The sequence below is a fragment of the Limanda limanda genome, chromosome 5, assembly GCF_963576545.1.
Source record: "Limanda limanda chromosome 5, fLimLim1.1, whole genome shotgun sequence".
Taxonomy (NCBI): domain Eukaryota; kingdom Metazoa; phylum Chordata; class Actinopteri; order Pleuronectiformes; family Pleuronectidae; genus Limanda; species Limanda limanda.
The window spans coordinates 16,964,185-16,987,118 of record NC_083640.1 but is presented as its reverse complement, the minus strand read 5'-3'; the positions used below and the strand labels follow the sequence as shown (position 1 = coordinate 16,987,118).

General features: G+C 44.0%; 1 protein-coding gene across 1 annotated transcript; it reads left to right on the top strand.

Annotated features, from left to right (window-relative positions):
• Positions 1-384: 384 nt before the first annotated feature.
• On the top strand, positions 385-22,644 carry LOC133001981 (transducin-like enhancer protein 1). Its single transcript, XM_061071707.1, has 20 exons — positions 385-429; positions 779-879; positions 1,702-1,765; positions 2,495-2,539; positions 6,500-6,562; positions 6,691-6,795; positions 10,771-10,984; positions 11,290-11,306; positions 13,916-14,029; positions 14,535-14,588; positions 14,722-14,871; positions 15,389-15,527; positions 15,719-15,909; positions 17,251-17,327; positions 17,445-17,694; positions 18,148-18,395; positions 18,771-18,918; positions 19,031-19,181; positions 19,414-19,490; positions 20,299-22,644. Exons 1-20 carry the CDS (start codon positions 406-408, stop codon positions 20,404-20,406), a joined length of 2,340 nt encoding a protein of 779 aa, XP_060927690.1. The 5' UTR covers positions 385-405; the 3' UTR covers positions 20,407-22,644.
• The last annotated feature ends 290 nt before the right edge of the window (positions 22,645-22,934 follow it).

The window sequence follows — 22,934 nt, the reverse complement described above, 5'->3', positions numbered from 1 at the left end:
CTCCACCAGCACCTCCTCCACCTCCACCCATCACCTCGTTTCTCTCTACGGAATACACCGGCTCGGAGCCCCGGGGCTGCGCTCCTCACCGGCGGAGCTTCTTGTAGCTGCTTCCGGCTAACGAGCCGCTTCACGTGTGTTTCCGGTTGATCTGGACCGAGGCTTCACGTTAAACGCTCCGGAGCCCGAGGAGGGGGGGGGCTCGCTTTTATTTGAAATCAACTCCACTTGCTCCCAACTACGGCGGATGGATCCTTGTCCGTAATCGGGAGCTACCCCCCCCCAACCCCTCTCCCCCCCTCACACACACACACACATCCCCCCCGGACCCTGTGTGATTTCACCCCCCCAGCAGCATCGTGGTGGTGCTAAGGAGGAAGCGGTCGTATCCTCCCGGAGATAACCATGTTTCCCCAGGGGCGGCACCCGGTAAGGCTCTTCCTGCTCCGGCACTGGTTACCTGTCTGTCCGCAGCCCGGGAGACAACACTGTCTCTTTTGTCTCTCACCCCGGCTCCCTGTTGTTTTAGTTGGAACAGCCTCCAGGCTCTTCTAAGTACATGTTCACACCGAGCTCCCTCCCCCTCTGGGTAGTTGCTCTCTTGCACCTGCACAGATCCGCAGAGGGAGATTAATGCCATTGTTTGTTTTAACAACTTCCCATAATTCAAATATGAGATTTACATGCCAGGCTGACGAGGATGAAATGCATGTTGCAGGTCACGTAATGAGGCACTGTGATGTTAATAATCTCTCCTGTGTGTGTGTGTGTGTGTCAGACGCCCCACCAGGCTCCAGGCCAGCCCTTCAAGTTCACCATCCCAGAGTCACTGGACCGCATCAAGGAGGAGTTCCAGTTTCTTCAGGCCCAGTACCACAGGTGGATAAAACAAACACACATTCCCGTGGCAGGCTCCTGTGTTTATGGGCCGCCATCGTGGCCAGTTTTTCCTCATTGTCATCTACCCTCTAACACCAAACCTCACCCTCACCACAATCATCCCATAAACATAATGAACAAAACCCCAACTCTGTCCTCATGCTAACCCATAAACCTGGATTAGGTTCATACACACACCAGAGTGTGCACACATGCGTCTGTGTTAGTGCTGTGCGCTGCGGTAGGTCTAAGTCTCAGTGATGGGTGGGAGCCAGAGGGTGGCGTGTGGGCTCAGGCTTTCATAAATCACTCCTTATTTCCCCCCTGTGTGTGCGGTTGTGTGTTGGGAAAAGAGCCTTGAATATGTGTGTGTGTGCAGTGTTTTTTCCCCCCCTCTGCTCTGTGTATGCGCTTTTACTTATTTGTGTTTTCTGGGAGGGTCGACCACAACAGGTGTAAGCTGCCGACTGACAAGCAATTTCTCGTTCACATCTTGATTCACACGTGTTGACAGCAGGGTGAAACCCAACAGCGCACAGTCAACATGTTTGTCATATTTAAACTGGATGAGTCGTCCTCTGCGCTTAACTTTTAATCTCTTCAAGAGCCGCTCTGTGTGCCAAACTGTTTCGGGTTAGTGTTTGCCATTGTTGTTGCTTTAATCAGTCAGTGAAAACCAAGAGGGATCAGAGAAGAAGATCCGTCTGCCATAACATATGTGATGTTAATCCGCAATCGAGGTGTTGGTTCGGGTTGCACTCGACTGTGTTTGCTTTGCATGAGAGGTTTCTCTGAATGTTAATGGCAAATCATGTTTTTCAGTCTCAAGCTGGAGTGTGAGAAGCTGGCCAGTGAGAAGACGGAGATGCAGAGACATTATGTCATGGTGAGAACCCTACTTTCAATTCATTGAACTCAAAGGCTCCATAGGTCTGAGAACGTCAATCAAGAGGGAGGAAAACATACAAGCCGCACAACAAGCCGACAGTAACCCCGGCTCTCTGTGCAGCTTCATTACTCAGACAGGCTAATGGAGATGATTAAAGTGTGAGATTAGACTTTGTTTGAACTGTGCGTCGGTGGGAGGCATGTGCACGATTAGTCAACTACACAATTAAATGATGTTACAGACACCAGGAGAACTAGTTCATATGGCAAGTACAACACCGGTGAACTGTTGTTGTGTTGAGGATGTGACAGATTTAGCGCAGCGCTAGTCAGGGATGTCATGGGTTCTACGTTTATCAAATTGTCAAAAGTGATTGACAATTTAAATTTAATTTGTCACATAATGAGCCACAGGAGATTTAATAACACAATGATTAAATGCACTTAATCAAAAGGAAAGTTGTGGTGCCTAGTGTAGCGAGCGTCAAGCTATTTTCACTGGAACAAAGCGAGGCCCAGGAAGATTAGTGTGTCTTTAGAAGAGAATGTCGTGCAGACACACACATCTTCTTTACCTCAAAGGTGATGCAGGTGTAAAACCTTTGATTTGGATGCTGTTCCCGTTAAAAGTAGATTGATTCGATGCCTGTTTTTTCCAGTAAAACAAATATAAGATCACACAAATTCTCCTTCAATGATCTAACCCTCTTACTCTCTGCCCCCTTAGTACTATGAGATGTCCTATGGCCTCAACATCGAAATGCACAAACAGGTATGGTTGCCTCTCGTCCACTCTCTGCATCTTCCTGTTTGTCTTTCCTCCTCTCTCTTTCCATCCCCCTCTCTCTCTCTCTCTCATGGCAAGGTTTTTGATGTATTTGGTGTGTGCCCATGTTGATTTGTTCTTGTGTGTGCACAAATGCATCTGTGTGTGTTTTACTGTATCCCGTTGTGTGTGTGTGTGTGTATTTATTTGTGATCGATGGGGCTCTGTCTCCGTTTCCCCAGTTAGGGCCGGCCGGCTGAGCCCAGAGGCAGGATGAATGGCTCTGTAGATTGATTGGTGCTGTCTAGGAGAGCGACCTGCTTTATTACATTAGAGGGGCAGGGCTGGGGAGGGCAGAGGAATCGATCACGGTGAAGCAGGCGGAGGAGAAGCCATGGAGCTTCCCCCTTTCAGAGGCAACAACGCACACTTTACTCGGCCAGACGCACAAGTGTGGAAACACAAAACACAGGGCGATGAGGGCACTTTGATGTAATTCCAACACGTGCGCTCAAGGCAAAGAATCAGAAGACATGTTTGCTGAAGCTTAAGGGCATGAGAACATTTGACACATACAGTACACATGGTAATGTACACACAAAGACTCAAACATGCTTCTGCATGAGCACATGTTTAAAGGCAAACATACTCACACGTTTAAGTACACTATGTAAGGATAAGGAGGAAAAACTCGCACACACTCCAATGCACACAGCCACGCGTTCCCCACAGGAGTGGTGCAGGGCTCGGAGCGTTTACCAGTAATTACCACAGCTATCGACCAGTCAGACCAGAGGAAATTGGAGGTGGATTGGCCCGGCCGCTTCACTGAAGAGCGGGATGCGCCTCCGACTCATTCACACTCCCGTCCCTACGTTTTTTTTTTCTAGTCCTCTCCTTCTCCACTTGTTATTTTTTCCCCTGTTATACCCCAAGTTCTCACCCTTTCTTTCCGCCTTTCTCACTCTCCATTTACAATCATGGGATCTCTTCTTTCTTGAGCTACACCCCCCCCACTCCCTTGTGTCTTTTTTCTCTTCTTGGCTTTTCTTTCATTTTATGTCCGTGCCGAGCTACTGTTCTTTCATTATGAGGGAGCTGCATCTTTTTCCCATTGTCCACACACACACACACACACACACACAAACACTTATGCACTAAAGCTCCAGGGGAGGTCATTAGCTTGGGGCTGCAGTTGTCAGAGCAACAAGCTTCTGTGTGCGGGGGGTACAGGGGATACAGACTAACAACCTACCTCCTGCTGCTGGAAGTATGTATGTATGTGTGTGTGTGTGTACTTGTAGTGTGACAGTAAAACTCAAATTGTGGAACGGGAAGCCTGTTTTCTGTTAGCACTTTGTGTCGGCATACATACATCCTCTCTCTGTATCCTCAACTTTTGTTTACCTGCTCTCAATTATATCAACTAGATTGTGTATGATAGAAATTCTCCAACGTTGCTCTCAGAACTGAGATAAAGTTTGCTTTTATCCTTATTTCACCTCCTCCAAATGTCCTTGTCCACTATCTGTAGAAGTGCCTCTCTCGGGGACTGCAGCCTCATTTGTTTGATCCTTGTTAGTTTTGTCAGTCAGCTTAGTTAGATTAGCTCAGCTGACCTGATAGTAGTAAGTCAGACTATTCTCAGACGGCCTAATCAGTTAGCCTTTATACAAGGCTAATTGTAGGCTTACAAATCAGGCTTCTGAGAATGGAAGTGCTGGTATAGTCTGCCTGAAATAGACCTGTATTTTGAGCTTTCTAGGCACGGTTTAAGTTGCGTGTTCTGTCCTAAGATTGAGTTACAGTTTGCAGAAGTCAGCAACTTGTGAGCTGGTCACGGTGCAGGTTTTTATGGGGCTGAAAATGAGGTGATGTATTGTACAAAGGGTGAAGCAACGGGTACATCAGGAGCACATGTGTGGAAATAGTACTGGCTGAAAAAACTGGCATTACATATCACATAAACGCTGCACAGAAGTCAAAGCTGTTAAATAAAACATCAGAGAAATGGCAAAGCACTGTGAAACAGATGTACACTGGTCTATAGATAGTGCTTTACATTATGCAGCTGTTATCGTCCCAGTGTATCCACATGTGTAAATAAGTATGATCAAATCTTTATTAGACACGTTGTATTGCATGTCTTGTAGAGTCTCACACACACACACACAAACCGCTCTGAAGGCTTATAACTCCCTTTGATTCCATATTCTCTTTGATTCTTGTAGAGTCAATTATTTATAGTGTTTAGTTTGTTCAGCGTGAAGCTATCCCATCTTTACTTACATCTATTTGCTACTTCTATCTTTACTAACATTTGCATAGCATATTTACTTAACCACCTTTTTAAAATTCTTCTGAGTTGTGTCATGTGAATAATTCGTGTCCTTGCATGTATTTTCTTTTTTTAGTCTCAGTTATTTTATAACTGAAGCAGTTACTAATTTAGTCCAGGGCTCCTTTTGAGTCGACTAGTACTTAATTTAGCTTATCCAGGTATCCAAGTATATAATTGGTTGAGCTGTAGCAGGGTCAGTTGATTGGGTGCGTGTGTCATTCTATGGTTGTGAGGACCAATTTAGGATCAAGACCATCGTCCATCCAGGACGTCTTGGCCGGACTTCACAACTTCATGGCTGGAGGATTAAGACCCTCGATTTTTGTGTTAGGGTTATATTTAAGTGTAGTTGGCTTTTGGGATGACAATGTCGCTTCCTTTGGTCAAGGACGGACTGAAGTCAAATTTGGTCTGACATTCATGGTCTCCTGAGGATCTGTCCCCCTGACCCTTCCTCCAATGAGTTTGACATTTATAGTTTTTGGTGGCATATCTTGACAACCATTGTATGGATTGTTATGAAATATGGGGCAGACACACACAGAGAATTGTAAACACATTGATCCCTGGACTTCTCATCTGGCGTCGCCCACATTCCCATCATAGACTTTAGTGTTAAGTAGCAAAAGGTTAAGGTCTACTAATATTAAGCTCAAAGCACAACTGTGCTGCAGCAAAGTATGTCTTGTGCAATGACTAAAAAGTACTTTATCTTATTATTGTAAAACGGGACGAATTGTATACAGTTATTTCTGCAGCAGGTGATGTAATAGTTTGTTCAGTTAAATTCCCACAGTGTTGCTTTGTGTTGAGACACAGCACATGTCTTAATGGCTCGGTGACTGTGTTTTGACCTTGTTTACTTAGCCAAAACGTTTCCATAAGCCCAAGTCTCATTAGTTTTCATCCGATAATAATGTAAGTCATCTTTTTCTAGTTTTTCACTTAAGAACAGTATAAATGTCTTTGACGATTCTGCATGTATCTATTTATGGGTAATGTGTGCATCTGATGAGCCATTACTACGTTTCATGGCTCCTCCAGTTCCCTCTTCACCCTGGCCCCTTTGTATCAATTTGATTGGATGCTATGTAATATGAGGTCCCTTATCTGATTTAATGCCACTGTGGGGGTATCTGGTTTCAGCCAATTGTAGCCACCTCCGGGGGTTTGGGGGGCAGGCGGATGTGTTGGCATGGATACTGGGTGAGACTAAATGAAGTTAGGAGCTGACGAGATTATGCTGAAGTGCTGATGGGAAGAGGGACAAGAGCCCAGAGAGAGCAAAAAGAAATACGACAGGCAATAGAGAAACTTGAGCTCACACTGATGATGAGAAAGGAAAATCTTGTCATACAGTGTGTGTCTGTTAGTGATGCTGAAAGAGGTACACACCACTGTGTGTCATTATATCGTACACTGGTAGGTTTGTGTGTTTGCTGTGGAGATAGCAGTTCCCAGTGTGTGTGTGTGTGTGTGTGTGTGTGTGTGTGTGTGTGTGTGTGTGTGTGTCTGCTTGTATGACTTTATTGGTGTTACTGCACAGCTGTCTTTTCTAAATGAATGTAATTATGTTATTAAAAATTAAGTCGCTCTCTGTCTCTGTGTGTCTGTTCCTTCACCAGACTGAGATTGCCAAGAGACTAAACACCATCTGTGCACAAGTCATTCCCTTCCTCTCACAGGAGGTAAGTACGTGCGACTTTGAGCTACAGACTGTTTTCCATGCAAACCCACTCGCTGCTAGCTTCACTGATAATAAGGCCTTTTACTCGTCGTACTTTTCATTCATGTTTTGTGTTTGTGTGTTTTGCAGCATCAGCAGCAGGTCGTCCAGGCTGTAGAGCGAGCAAAACAGGTGACTATGGCAGAGCTCAATGCTGTCATCGGGGTACGTGGACTGCCAGGTCTTCCACCTACAGTGTGTATACCTCTATTTCATCTTTACTTATATTGACTGTCTCTGTATGTCTGTTTATTTCATATGAAATATATTTCCTTCATTTATGACATAAAAGAGGCAGTCAACGGTTCACTTTGGTAACAGTCACGTTGCCTGGGTTATCTATTCGATTTTTCTGCTGTACATGCCAGTAATCAAGAAAATGATCGGGTTTGAGTCGGGTTCAGACATATAAAACAGAATGTCGGGTTCTGATTGGGCTTGGTTTATTTTCCTCTCTGGCTTGGTCGTGTTTGGACAAATAATTGTGGTCTAATTTATTGGAATTAGAAATTGATATTTCGTAAAGGCAGTTCAGATTATGCAAATTCCTCTTCCATTCGGATTTATGAAGGGACGCGTAACAATCAGCCAGCTAATGGTGACTTGTAATCCTTTACCCTAACCGTAACCCTGTTTGTATCATTTACAATTGTGTGTGGACTCCAGGTTGCTAGCATAGATAACATACCTGGGGCAACAACAGATGAGCCACAAGCTAGGCAATTTGAAAATGTTAATTTCTCTGCCTGCATGTAACACGCTGTTACTAGGTATTTCAACAGATTTCTCATTTCCTCCCTTGCATGCATAAGAGGTACTTGTGGCAATGAGCATTGTCAACAACGACTCTAGTGAAGTGTGTATGAGCTGCAGAGTGTGAGACAGTTTCATCCACTCCTCGCACACAGTAGTATCTCCTCTTCTAACGTTTAAGTAGCAATAATATAGAGGGAATTTATTATCCTAAATGTGCCAGTACTTGAACTATTAGGGGGCCCTTTAAAACCGGGTTTGGAAAACCATCCCAAGTAATGGAGACATAAGAAGTACGTCAAAGTCATTTTTTAATAAGCAAATGTTCAGATTTTACTTGATAACGTCAGAATCATTCCTAAAACTTTGCAGTAGTACAAATAAGATTTAACTGAGGCATATAATTAGAAATATAGAGCCAATCATGTTAATCCAAGGAAACCAAAGCACACAGATCAGTTTCTCCCTTTATGGACCAACGGTCTTGGAAAAAAAAAGTTTTTTGATTGATTGATTGATGGATGGATTGATTGATAGAAATGATCCGTGTCACGGTGACTGAGCAGAGAACAAAGCAGAGGATTCAGCGTGTGATGAAGGATGGGGCGTGACCAGCTATTCAGACTTGAGCTGACAAGTGATTGGCACCGTAAGAGTGAAAAGAAGTTGGAAAAACAAAAGCACTTGAGCTTTCGGTGGCGACGGTTTGGATGTTGGAGGGTGGTGGAGAATACTTGGCTTTAAAGTTGCCATAGGGGAGGCTGGGGGGGTAGAGTTTAAGAGAAATGTGATGCTTTCGGGGAGGGGTGGAGTTCTTCTGAGCTTAAGCCTTGCTAAGAGCGGCACTGGAGGACAGTGTGGTTAGATTTGAGGAGGGCTTGTTAGCTGGTGTAGACTTAAAGGGGGGGGGTGTCTTCGTGTGGGATGGGGCGGATTTGGCAGTTGCTGTTTGAGTCTTAATTGCAGGATTTCAGTGTTTGTAAGGGGGGGGGGGGTCATGGCGTTGCCCTTACACTACCCTCTTCCCCTCTCCTCCCGTCTCCCACGCCAGCCTGTCATTCACCACGTTTGTGAGTTAAATGAGTGTAATGAAGCATGTTGCCCTTACCTCCACACAGACACACACACACACAATCACACACACACACACACACACACACACACACACACACACCCATTTCACTCTAACATCCCATGACAAACCAGACTCTCCTTGCCTCCACCAATGCTTCCCCTCCATTTACTCCCCTCAGGGGTCCTGTTTGTGTTTCCGTTTGGGTGTGTGTGTGTGTGTGCCCGTGTCTGTGTGTAGCAGAGCATGCATTTGTGTTTTTTTCCAAAAAACAACAGTCAGGTTTAGGATGGCTGAGTGAGGGTGCATGTCTTCCTTGTTTATCTAGACTATGTGTGCGTGTTTGTGTGATCAAGTGTGACATGTGGGTGTGTTTGTGTTTGATTGTTTGGCAGACAAGCCATTTCGGGAAATTGTGTGTGTGTGTGTACGTGTGCATGCGCAGGCGGTCATGGGGGCTGACGCCAAAAGACTATTTTGTTGTGTTGCTCTCATTCGTTGGGGCAGGACTCAGAGCGAAGGAGGGATAGAGAGGAAAAGAGAAGGCGGGGGCTGAGAAGAGGGGGAGTGGGTTAGTCAATTAGGTGAGATAAAAGTCGGTTTGACCTTCAGCACTCCTTCCACCCCCGCCGAGTCGCCTCCTGTGCCCCTCCCTCTCCTCTCCTCTCCTCTCCTCTCCCTCCTTCCTCCTCCCCTCCCCACGGCGAATCAGTGAGCTTGGATTCCCGCGGCTACTGTCTGAGGAGGCAATAATGATGTTTTGGAACACAAAGGCATTTCACGCTCAGACGAGCGCCTGATTTGGTGTGAAAGAGAGAGCAGGGCTGCCAGCCAAACTCTCTCTCCCTCCCTCGCCCTCTTCTCTCCTTCTCTCCTCCCCTTCTCTCCTTAAACCGCCTCACTCTCTCACAAGACCTGACAGTGCAGGCAGCAGCTGGGGCTCTTGGCTCTCTCCCCCCACTCCTCTGTCATTCCTTCTTTTCTTCTCCCACCACATCCTCGGAGCTCTGGGCTGTGATCCCAGCTGTCAGTATTGTTCAGTGTTTGACCTCAGAAGGAGGAGGGTGTGTGTGAGGCAGCGTGCAGGGGGGGGTGAGGATGTGTTCACTGCCTCGTAGACTGCAGCAGCTTGTTGAGGTGGTGTAAACTCAGACACTGAAGAAACTCGCCCATCTGTTGAAGACTTCAATGGGGCCAGAAACCCCTTTTGATTGGGTTACAGAGTGCTATTGATTGTTTTTTTTTACCTATTGATCACTCGGGTCCATTCTCTGCCACTTGGGTTTTGGGGGTCAGGTGTCATGGCTTTGCACATTTCATGCGGCTGGAGGGTTAGAAACTGCGGTGAACAGCACGCATTTAATGGTCGCGATGTTCACGCAGTAGTGCAAAGTCTACGGAGAGACAGAAGGTCAACTCTTCCTCAGGTGACCGGGGATGTTGATGAAGGGCGTGATCAGCCTTTGGCAGCAAGAGCAGTCTATTGACAATCACATAGAGAGGGGTGTTTATAGTAGGGTTGCAGTGCATAACCCCCCCCCTCTCCATTACTCCATATGAATACACATTTGAGAGTTGAGTGGTGCAAAAACCACAGACACTGGTCCATAGAGATGTGGAAAAGCTGATCCGGTTAGACAAGCAATTCTTCACCATATTGTGGACAGAAGTGACTCGTTCTGAGTGATCACTTTAATCCTGTAATGAAACATATCTATCCTAATGGGAGGGGTCCCCCCCAGCATGACAATACCCGATCCATAGGGCACATGGGATTTCTTAAGGCTTGTGTTGGCAATTCTTTAGCATTACGCAGGGTTAAATACGTGCCTCATAAACTCTAAAGCCAATCAACCAACACAAAGTAAACGTCCGTGCTGTTCAGGTCCTAATAACGTCTGATTAGTGTCGGGATTTATTGTTAAAGTGTAAAGTGAGCGCAGGTCAGTGGGAGAGTGGAGGGAGGAGAGTCTGACTCCATTATGTTCCGTCTCTGCATCGATGCATCGGAAAGCGATTCATTTCACCGACCCTACAACTAACCAAACCAGCTACCTAGTTTGATGACAATGATGAATTAGGTTGGCAGCACATTTCAATTCCTGTTCCAAAGCTAACCTATTTGTGAATATTAACCGGTCATTACTGGTCGGCTTGTAAAAATGCCGTGTCCCATTTCAGTGAGAATTTACCCATTTATGTTGTGTTTGCATTACAATTCCAGCTTTAGACTAAAAGCTCCTGAAAAAGGCTGAGCTGTGTATTACAGGATCCCTCAGTGCCGTTTAATCCTTATTCTTAACTAACCACCTCTCTCTGTGTTTCTTCCCTCTTTGTCCAAGCAGCAGCATCTATCTCATAACCACGGTGGCGCCCCTGTGCCCATGGCCCCTCACCCGGCCGGCCTCCACCCCTCTCAGCTGGGGGGCTCGGCTGGCCTCCTGGCTCTGTCAGGAGCACTTGGGGGTCTGCCTCCACATCTGGCTGGAAAAGACAGTGATAAAAAGCCTCACCTGGCTGGACCAGATTCACACCCCGGAGGACCCGAGCACCTGAGAGGTACACACACACACACACACACACACACACACAAGAACACCTCTTTGAATCGATTATCATGTCATTCAACTTTCACTGTGCATTGCTGAGAAATTAGACATTTTATTCAGTTATGGTAACCAAAGTGGTTGGAGTTGTTCACCCTCTAAAGTTAGTTTTTTTAAAAATATAAATATGATTAAATACACAATGCTACACATTGCTAATTTATTCTCCTTCCCTTCTTTCTCTGTTTTGTCTTCTTCTCTGCTGAACACCAAAACCCTGTCACCTCAACCACATCTATTTGTTTCCAACGGCATTAGAGAGAGAGCCTGGAACTGTAAGTACTCCCTGTTTCTGTGACAATGTTTACTGTTCTCACAAACTGCTCAGTTTACTCATATTATCAATGGAGATCATTTGGTTTGGGGGTATTTAATTTTGTTCTTAGATGTACTCTGCTGCAGTTTACTTAAGCTCACCAGTGAGATTAGTCTGCCTTACCTCCGTTGATGGACATCTGCAGGATCATTAAACTCCCTTCCAATTCCAAGGAAAAACAAATTTAAACTACCTTTAATCCATTAAGACCTTGGGTGACCCTGAGAAGCATTATAAAACCTGAACGATATCTGAAAGCAAACCGCTAAAACTTGACATTCTCCCAAACCTGAAGCAGAAAGAAACATGAAATAAAAACTATTTGAGAACTTGACAATTTGGCTAGAAATGTAAATCATTGCCTTTTCCATGCCAACAGATATGACTGGAAATAAATACATTATCATTATATTTCGAAATTTTTGATCAATGACTTTTTTTATTATGATTATGATAAAAAAAAGACTAAAAAAGAAACCGCCCCATAAATCCCCACTATGAAGCAAAAAATAGACAAAGCGGTCTTGGGCCAAACATTAAGTATTTTCTTTAGAATTATATGTAAAATACAGTTTCTAGAAAAAGCACATCTGTCCATATCTCAAAATTTCATATATATACTTTTGCAGAGGGAGACTCATTTAAACAAAATTTTTTGATTGCATTTGTTTTTCAAATTCTTTGCTGCTGCAGTGACATAATTTCCCCCCCAGATCAATGAAGTTCATGTCACAATGTTTTATTGTAATCAGCAGTTTTCTTCCACTGTTTCACACTCAAATAGCTTTCATGGTTAAATGTGTATTTTTCAGTGTCAGTGTGTGTGCATGTGTGTGTGTTTGTGTGCTTAGGGATCTCTGGGGGGGGCTGTGGCCTGCCTGTTTAGTCCTGCCCCAGATCTGCTCTGAACTGTTAGGTTTCCTTTCTTCTCCAAATGAGCTTTTTAGCGTGGTCACACACATGCACACTCGCACACACATGCACACGTACACATGCACACATATATTCCCATACACAGACATGCACACGCACGCTCCTCCGGCCCGGCCTGCATTGTTGTGCCTATTTAACACCTCAGTGAGCAGATTACCCCCCCTCTCCACCCTCTTCCCACCGCCCCTGATCCCGCGCTTAAAGACTCTCATTGTGTTTAATATCAGCACCACTGAGAGGGGAGGGCTTGGGAAAGGGGGGGGGGGGGGTGAGGGAGCAGCAGTCATATGACACTGAGCTTGTGTGTATGTGTGTTTGAGAGAAAGACTATGCGAACAGGGGAGGCATGGAGGGGGGAAATTGCTTATGTTTTGCGGGTCAGTGCTCCTGTGCTCAGCTCACTAAAACCTTTCAGTAAAAGAGGAGGTGGGAGGGAGGGTGAGAGGGAGGAAAGGGGGAGGCCGTGAAGGAAGGGGGCCATTGGCAGAATACAGATTTTCACCCCCCCCCTCCACACTCCTCTCTTTCCCTCTCTCATCTCCCATTGCCCTTTCTTCTCCTCCACACTCTCACACCCTCCCCTCATCCCCTGTCCTCTAATCTCATCCCCTCCCTTACCCCATTTTTTCTCACCCTCCTCCCAAGCTCCTCCTCTCGCAGCTATTCCTCCTTCATTTACCCTTCCCCCCCACCCCCAAAGCCCACTCCCGTGGTAGATGGTGTGCACGCGCATGTGTGTTTGTGTATGTTGTATGCACATTTCATTGACAGGCTGAGACTATAATGGACTCAACATGAAGCTTTAATCCATTAACAATAGGATCCGTTGGTCAGGAGGCCAGAGGGGGGGGGGGCTCTGTGTGTGCGTGTGTGTGTGTGCGTGTGCGTGCGTGCGTGCGTGCGTGCGTGCGTGCGTGCGTGCGTGTGTGTGTGTGTGTGTGTAGTCTTGGGACACAGAGGGACACAGGAGTGTTATGCAAGTAATATACACACACAGTCTGATACACACTTGGTCATACACACAGGCTTTCACAGTCAATTACACATTGTACACACACACGCACGCACGCATACACACACACACACACACACACACACACTCACTCCCACACACACACACAGCCAGTGCAGCTTGTCAGAGCCAAGAGAGGGAGCACTGATAGATTTTGAGTGCCACTTAATGTAATCATCAACTTCAGAGGTGTTGGTTTGTGTGTGGCTGTGACTGGCTCTGGTCAAGTGAGAAAAGAGGTTGCTGTTTGAGTGTTAGCGCTACTTAATTCATGAGTCTGTGAACTATTAACCTGTTTGCAAGTAAGAGTCTGTTTTTCTAACCTGCTCTGAACATAGCTGAATAGCTGGTGTAATTAGTGGTAGATGGATTAGACAGTCTAGTGAGCTCATGGAGAATAAACACAAACAACAACAAACCTGAACTGGAAACGACAAAATGGTCTCATGTCGGGCAAATCCTCTTTCCTCTGTCTTTTCGTCTTTGTCCTTCAAACTCCCTCTCCCTCTTTTATTCTATTTTCTTTCTACCCTACCTATCTTTTTTTCCTGTAATCTCTCTTCCTGCTCTCCTGTTCCACTGTGTTCTCTCCTTCTGCTTCTCATTGCTGCTTTCATCTGCAGAGTAACTCACTGCTGCCAGAAAGTCTCCGGAACTCAGATAAGCGACGCAACGGACCCGATTTTTCAAACGACACCAAGAAACGCAAGGTGGAAGACAAGGACTCCAGCCACTACGTAAGAAACTGTTCTGCTGTGAGGAAGCATGCATATTTAGTGTTTGTATCTAAAGCTGCTTTCAGACAGTTCCTCTGTATTTTCTCTGGAGGTGCATGTGTGAACACAAATGTCAGAGGGAGACACTCTACAGTTACTGGCTTCCTGGTTTAAAGTCCATGGAAATCCAGGAGAAGTTGATGTGTGAACACAGAAGGGGATCCTCCAGTGGATGGGATGGGGTTGATGATGCTGCTAATAAAACAAAATAAAAGAAAACAAATATCTGTGGCCAAATTTCATGTCTGAAATTAGCTAGTTACAAGTGGAATGTTGAGAGCTTTGTTTCACTTGGTACTTATACTTGACAATGAACGCATTCAGGTAATTAGGACAAGGCAATTGTGTAAATGTATTATTAAAAAGTAGAGTATAGTAGTAAAGAAGCATTGTTAACTGATGGAAGTAAAGGGAAGGGGGAGAATATTAAATAATGAACTAACCAATTGTCTTACTGTCTTTGCAGGATAGCGATGGTGATAAAAGTGATGATAACTTAGTGGTGGATGTTTCAAATGAGGTCAGTATGTTGGAATGTTTCTATCCTTTGTTAATGTTGTGATGAGTGTGATGCATGAATTCAATTTACAGACATTTGTGGGAAATTTGAAACTTTAGTCTGGTATTCCACTGACTCCTTGTCCCTCCACCAGGATCCAGCCTCCCCCCGGGGCACTCCTCTCCCCTCGCCCAGAGAGAACGGCGTGGATAAAGCACGTCTTCTCAAGAAGGACCCCTGTAGTCCGGCCTCTAGTGCTTCATCAGCAAGCTCCTCCTCCCTCAAGTCCAAAGAGATGGCAATGGTAGGGATGAATAAGACTTAAAAAATGTAGTTGTATCGATTCGGATAAACAATCAATCTCATTTCTGTGTTACCAGTGGACACAAATGTATGAAAATGTAAGACATGTGATTTACTTTTGATTTTATTCCTATTCTGTTGCAGTTGAAGCAGTATTGTGTTTTGCTCCTTGTACAGATATATTGGTTTCTACATATATGATTTCTGATATATGCCAATTGGAAAACGTTTTGATTTCAGTAAAAGGTCGATAGATGGTGTGATTTTTGAAGAGGTGAAAATACATAAAGAGATATACCTCAAAAAGCAAATGTGCTGTGTACCAAATTTGGCTACGAACTAATTTCATTCAGTCTACAAATAGACCGATATATATCAATATCAGTATTGTTTTAATCCCTTAAATTTGTGTTGGCATTGACCTCAAATAGCCAGTATAGGTCATTCTTTAATCCCTTGTTAGATATTTCTTGTGTATGTCTGAAGTCTCTCTCTCTCTCTCTCTCTCTCTGTGGCAGCGAGATAAAGCAGGCACACCTGGGCTAAAGTCGAGCACACCCACGCCCAGAGGTGACTCCACCCCTGGTCCGAGCACCACACCCGGAATCAGGCCCAGTCTGTCCAAACCCCCCTCCATGGAGATGCCACATCCACCTCGTAAGTCCACTATAAACATTTGTAATTGAATGATACGATTGGTTGCATTATTTTAATATGCTTATGTTTGGGTTGTGTTTTCTAAACTGCCTCCTGGTAAATGTAACCTCAACTTAAGAGATGTTGACGTTGATGCTGTTTTGGTTATAATTAGTTTAATGTATTATTCTTTCCTTCCGTCAACTCCTCAGCTGCAGGTTTGCGGACGCCCCTCGCTGTACCAGGCCCATACCCGGGTGCGTTCGGTATGTTGCCCCATGCAGCAGGGATGAATGGGGAGCTGGCCGGGGCTGCGGCCTATGCTGCCGGCCTGCACAACATGTCACCTCAGATGAGCGCTGCCGCCGCGGCCGCTGTGGCTGCGTATGGCCGTTCACCCATGGTGAGTAGAAAAAGGCTTATTTGATTTTACATCTCATCAACCCAAGCAGTTTACTTTAAGTTTTTCTCTTAATCATATTGAATCACAGAGGAGGCCATAAGGCAATTTTTGACCCTGATAGTTACAAATATTGAAGTGAAACTAATAAATCCACATTCAATTCAAAGATAAAGCACAACAGTTGTCATAACCTAAGTTCTCACCACACTTATTACAATATGAAGTGCGTTCTTCTTTCAGAGGAATTCAAGACTTTACCCTGTGTAGATAAGATCCATCAGATTCCTCAGTTTTTATCCTGCTCTTTTTTGGTGGAAGTTCTCAGACTCTGTGAAGTTTCATGATAAATGTGAGTGAAACAGAACAGAGTGAATTTTTAAGACACACCTTCAACTTGCTGCCTTCGTATGAGTTTTTATTTCAACTGGGACTTCCTCTCTTGCGTTCTCCCTGAAGCGCCCGGGCAACAGTTGGATGTTCAGCGCTCACAACTCAGCCACAAAAACCCTATAACCTGCTCCAGGCAGATTTACAGCCAAACTATGCTCTTTCCATTTTCATGACCTTGAGCTGAGGAAACATTCAGTGTCAGAGTATGAGTTTTCGTTGTATCCTTCCCCCTGAGTGGAATTTTTTCAGTGACTCTGCAGAAGTTGGATTATTATTTTCTCTTCATATTGTCACCGTTGGTGGGAAATTGAGTAATGGCTGAACCAGTTGTACCCTACTCTTACTACCGTACTCTTTTATTTGTTGAGCAGTTGGGGGGAAAAATCATAAGTACATCCACTCATATTTAAAAGTTTAAAAATTATAAAACATTCAGAGGTTAATGAGCACTGTATTCATATTTTAAGGGTGGAAAGTGTCAATAGTTATTGCTGTATTTCGTATGTGTGAGATACAGTTATCTAGTGTGTAAGCTGTTGGTGTTGCATTGAGTCACCTCATCACTCTTGTTTGTGTTTGTATAGTGTTCATTACACTGTTTAAATAGGTTTAGTAGCAACACTTAATAGAAACTCAGGGTGTGTGTGTGTGTGTGTGTGTGTGTGTGTGTGTGTGTGTGTGTGTGTGTGTGTGTGTGTGTGTGTGTGTGTGTGTGTGTGTGTGTGTGTGTGTGTGTGTGTGTGTGTGTGTGTGTGTGTGTGTGTGTGTGTGTCAGCACCACCTCTGTGTGTTTGCTGACTCTTATACTTGTCATCCAGACTATGAGTGTCTGTTTGCTTTGTGCTCACAAGTGTTTCTTCTCGGTGCCACAGGTTATCATTGACCTGTGTGTTTTTAGTCGATGGGCATGTGTTTGCACTGCGATCACAACATGTGTGTTCTCTTCTCTAGGTTGGGTTTGATCCTCATTCACACATGAGAGTTACCGGAATCCCTCCCAGTCTGACCGGAATCCCTGGCGGCAAACCGTGAGTGTGTTTTGAGGACCTATTTCCCACATCTTCCTGTGGAACAACCATTTTCCACCTTATGTTGACTTTTTCTCTCATCATGGCCAACCAACGCTCCTCCTTTCCTACCAACAGTGCCTATTCTTTTCACGTGGCCGCTGATGGACAGATGCAGCCAGTGCCGTTCCCCCCGGATGCTTTGGTGGGCCCGGGCATCCCACGCCACGCCCGTCAAATCAACACACTGAACCACGGAGAGGTGGTGTGCGCTGTCACCATCAGTAATCCCACGAGACACGTTTACACAGGAGGGAAGGGTTGTGTCAAGGTCTGGGACATTAGTCACCCGGGGAACAAGAGCCCTGTGTCCCAGCTCGACTGTCTGGTAAGTGGGCTGGTGGATTTCAATAACTTGTATATTGAGAACGTTGAGCAGGGCTTGTGCCAAAGTTTGGGTATTCAGTACATAGTAATCGCCTCCTTTGACTGCCTGCATTTCCGTCGGTAGTTCCTGTTGCATTTTGAGTTTTCTACAGATCATTAGAATTCAGCTTCTTTATATTTTCAGTTTCCTAAACCCCTCACGCAACCAGAAAACAGAATATTTTCAGCCCAATTCCTAACATATGAGTAAGGGGTGCCCAAACTCCCCGTCTTAATATTTTTAGTTAGTAATTTGCCAAAGGTTTGTAGTGTGGTGGTGTCTGTATGTGTCTTAAGATTTTAATTCCATTCAATTCAAAGAGAGAAGAGACTAGACAGATACTTGTTACGTTATAATCATTTTTTTATGCAAAAGCTGTATATACAAATCTTTTTTCCGTGCGTACCACATCAGAACCGAGACAACTACATCCGCTCCTGTCGCCTGCTCCCCGATGGGCGAACGCTGATAGTGGGCGGTGAGGCGAGCACTTTGTCAATCTGGGATCTGGCCACACCCACTCCCAGGATCAAGGCAGAGTTAACGTCATCAGCACCGGCGTGCTACGCTCTGGCCATCAGCCCGGACTCCAAAGTCTGCTTCTCCTGCTGCAGTGATGGCAACATCGCAGTCTGGGATTTACACAATCAGACACTTGTTAGGTAAGAGAGACCTTGTGCCTACAGTTTGATTGTAGACAGAAAGAATGTTGGAAGAAGTTTAAATATAACTAAATATTTGGCGAAGATAAATTTGAAAGATTTAGCATTATCCTGCGACCACATGCTAAGCCCAATATTGAACTACGGGATTTATTCAACTCATCTGAGGCTTGTTTGACCTTTTATGATTACAAGTTGTATCATAAAGAAGCAGAATATTGAGCCAAAGAGTGGCTGCTGATGAGATATACTGTACGCTCTTCCCAGTTGATTGTCTGTGATGCATACCAAGTGCCCAGGCAACCTGATTCCCAGTGTCTTTGTGTAAACATTTCTCTCTTTATTTAACTCTGAATGTATGCGTGTATCCTGCAGGCAGTTCCAGGGCCACACAGATGGAGCCAGCTGTATTGACATCTCCAATGATGGCACCAAGCTGTGGACCGGAGGCCTCGATAACACAGTTCGCTCCTGGGATCTGAGAGAGGGGCGGCAGCTGCAGCAGCACGACTTCACATCACAGGTGCACACTCGTACTTGCAAAGAGTGCTTCTTCAACGATGCCTTAGGGCTAAAAGTAGAATTCCCCCTTGAGCCTGAGTTAATTTTTGTATTTTCCTCGCTCTCCTGCCCAGATCTTCTCTCTCGGCTACTGTCCGACGGGAGAGTGGCTCGCTGTGGGAATGGAGAGCAGCAACGTCGAGGTCCTTCATGTCACCAAACCTGACAAATACCAGCTTCATCTACACGAGAGCTGTGTGCTGTCTCTGCAGTTTGCCTACTGTGGTACGAAACTGCCTCCATCTTGCTTCTTCTCATTTTGTGGTCCATCATAATTCTTTAATGTATTGTGAAAGTTCTATGATGTAACAGTTCTCTCGTGGTTTTTTGTTATTTGAACTTTTATCAGAAAGACTACAGAGCTGTTTTCGCTGTTCAACCGTTTCTCTTTGATCATGTCATTGTCAACCTTTTAACCAGAAATTGCTTTTTGTGTTTGTTTGTGTTTTTCTAACAGGTAAATGGTTTGTGAGCACAGGGAAGGATAACTTACTGAATGCATGGAGAACCCCCTATGGAGCCAGCATATTCCAGGTTGGAACAACAGATAAAAACTCTCTGAATATATAGATTTTCTTGGATGTAGGGGAACAATATGTTGATGTAATTGCATATACGTTAATTTACGTGTCACTGTTCACACCCCAATCATGGCGCTCTGACCATTGCTGATCACAAAGAATATGGTTTGTCGTTACAGTGCATTTTCCAAGTTGTAAGCAGTTTATTTATGTGTATAAAGAAGAGTTCTAAAACTAAAAGCTATAGATTTCAATATATGTTACACTTTCAGTCTGTGTAACCAACCTTCAGCAGCCAAATACACAAGCCACTCATGTCAAACACATGCTGAACTATCTACAATATTAAATTCTGCAGTTTTAATTTTAGATATAGTTTATTTGGGTCTCAGGAAGAACAAAGCAGAAAATAATTGGAGGATATGTAATCTACTCTCAGCCTTAGATAAAATATAAAGTTGCCGTCTCTGATGTTTCTTTTTCACCTTCAAAAGCCACCTTTCGACCAGCGCTGCACTTCTAGTTTGGTGGAAACTGTCATTGTTACATAATTTTCTTCCAAAGCAGCATCTTTAATGTAAGTTACAGTTTTCAAGACACATTAAAGTTGCAAAGTTCATCACGCCTGCTGTTAGATCATGCAGTGAAATATTGCATCAGTGTGGTAACACTTCCTGCCTCATGTGGTGCATCAGCATGTCTGTGACATGATGATCTAATGTGACAGCCACTGTATCTGATTACCCATCACTGATTAGAATGAGAGCAGCAGACATTATTCTACTTTCTAAAGACATGGTTTTCTCTGTGTTTCTCTGCAGTCTAAAGAATCCTCCTCGGTGCTGAGCTGTGACATATCTGTGGACGACAAGTACATTGTCACCGGTTCAGGGGACAAGAAGGCCACTGTTTACGAGGTCATCTACTAAAAATGTGAAAGGAAATCGAGGACATCTGCTCTTTTCCCACACACACTGATTTGTTTCTAGAAATGTTCACATGGAGCCAGAAATCGAAGACAACGGTGAAGATCACGTTTCCGTTTTTTTCTGTTACATCTGCTGAAGACACATGGAAAGGAGAGAACACGCACACGTGTGTGTGCCAGTAAACATGACTCCAAATCAGCTGGGAGCTTTACACTGGAGAAGCTGGATGTTAATGGACAGAGAGGAACTGTTTGGATGTTCTTGCCTCTGCTGCTTTTTGCTGTGGACTGCGCTGGGATCAGATACAGGGACCAAGAGATGAGTGGACTGAAGTGCATCGGTTGGACTGGGACCAGCTCTTCTGGAAAATACTGTACTGAACATCAGATACTAAGACACTTGATTCAGTGTGACGACCAGGGGCGGAGACCCCGGAAGAAAAACTCTAGCGGGTTGAATATGTGAACAAACGGCAGAAAGACGGAGCAGGATGTGGACATAACTCTTGAGAGACAAGAGAGGAGAAGCAACAGCAGAATAACATTTTATAGACGGAGAATGAAGAACATGTTTTTGTCTGCTCTTGACAGATATCACTCAGAACCTGTTTGTCTCTCAGCTTTGACTCTTTGCCCTTAAAAACGTCAGCTCGCTGTTCTGAAACGCCTACACTGTCTGGAGAGTACTTTTTTTTTTTTTTCAGTCTTAACACTATGTCCAAACCTCACTAACTGCACTGTAGCTGTAACTGTCCACCCACACACTCGGTACACGCTGTACTTAGGAAATACCCCGACAGAACCTAAACATACGGAAGGCCTTGTTGTCTTGTCCATCATCATCATGCTACTTCATACATCAGGGACTGCACATCCTTCTAATGCAATCCAGGAGAATTTAAGATCCTTTTTAACACAGAATAAATATTTACCAAACCAAAAAAAAGCTTCTAAAACAGGACAAAATACTGTAAATGTTGTTCTGAAAAAACTTGTTTTCCTCTTTATTTTCTCGTCCTTTCTTTTATGATTCTAATTAAAGAGCCACTTAGTGAAAAGTTTCAGAAATTAGATTTGTCCTCAAAAACTCAATGTGTTCTGTTTCAACACATGGTAATAACTATTCTCTACTTGTGTTTTCATTCATCCGAACGCAAAACCTGACACTGTGGTTTGGTGGTTAGCCTGTCGCCTCACAGCAAGAACGACCCAGGTTTAATTCTCAGCTTGAGTTTAAATAAAAGGAAACGGCAACATGAGCCTTCATATGTTTTAATGTCTGGGCCCCTCCTCCTTGTTGTTGAACAGCTCCTTCATCAACTAATCAATCAATATTTCAGAGGCTCAGTATGGATTATTGATCGGCTGGAGATTTTTTCAGATTCACACATTGATTTCCTTTGTTGCAGAGTAAACACGCCCCTGCTGTTCATTTTAGTGCAGTTTCATTTGCCTCTGCTCTCTTTTACAATAAGTTCACTGGTTGAGGTCATGATAATTAGGATGGTGATCTCAAATAGAAGATTTCCCCACTATATTTAAGATTTTAAAAAACAACCCTTTAGAAAATGTCTTACTGTTGTAAATTCACCCTGACCCTGCCTTTGTCACTCTATGAAACACGTGATGTCTTACTGTGTGGAAGGTTAATCATGCTTTGTGAACAGGGACCAACTCAATGTGATTTCATCTCGTTTAGTGGAAATCTTATGTGAAGAAGTAAAAAATCCTCTGGTATACATTCACTGAACAGTTGATATTTGGCCAAATACTGTCACTTGTTTGAACGGATTATTGAAACTGGCTGAATTGTATTAAAGAGTAAAACCTGTTTTCTCTCTACAGAGAAGTTTGTGGGATTTGCAAACAGGATTAAATACATTTGTCAGGATCATTAAATCGAGGAAGGTTGCACAGGAGCAGTTGTATTTCAGCTTCAGGAAGAAACCGATCTCAGCCATTTTAATCTCATTATTTCATGATTTTTTTTCTATTTCTGTCTGTTGAATGTTTGTAAAAATGTATATATGTTTTTTTTTCTTACAGGACATGCTTTAGGAATAACAAACTTTTTTTGTACAACTTTTACATGGAGAAGAAACGTCTAATCAGGAGAAATACTAAATGGTCTTAATGCTAGCTAATCTATAATGATTGAAATGTCTAGACAATAAATGTTTTTTTTGTAACTGGAGTGGTTTTCCTGGACTTTCTTGGTTGGAACAAGAACACATTAGGACCTAACTGACACAATTGTTTGGATCCATTACAGATAATTGTAATGGGAGCTCCAAGTTTTGAGAATCAGCATCATAAACGGATGATTTAGATTCCAGTTATGTAATAAAATTGAATGGGGGAAGATAGTCACTGAAACTGAACACCTCCGTCCAGGAGGATAGTGGTTGGCCTCATTTTGCTTTGTTTGGATGTTTGAAATAAAAAATGCTTATTACTTTGTAAAATCCAAATACATCACTATCAGTTTTTTTTACTTACATCTGTTATACATTATTGATACTTTCAATT

Excerpts from the sequence above, each read along its gene's own strand:
- LOC133001981 (XM_061071707.1), top strand. The coding sequence starts at position 406 with ATGTTTCCCCAGGGGCGGCACCCG. Across the intron at positions 1,766-2,494 it reads TGCAGAGACATTATGTCATG|TACTATGAGATGTCCTATGG; the intron begins GTGAGAACCCTA and ends CTGCCCCCTTAG. Across the intron at positions 6,796-10,770 it reads TGCCAGGTCTTCCACCTACA|CAGCATCTATCTCATAACCA; the intron begins GTGTGTATACCT and ends TTGTCCAAGCAG.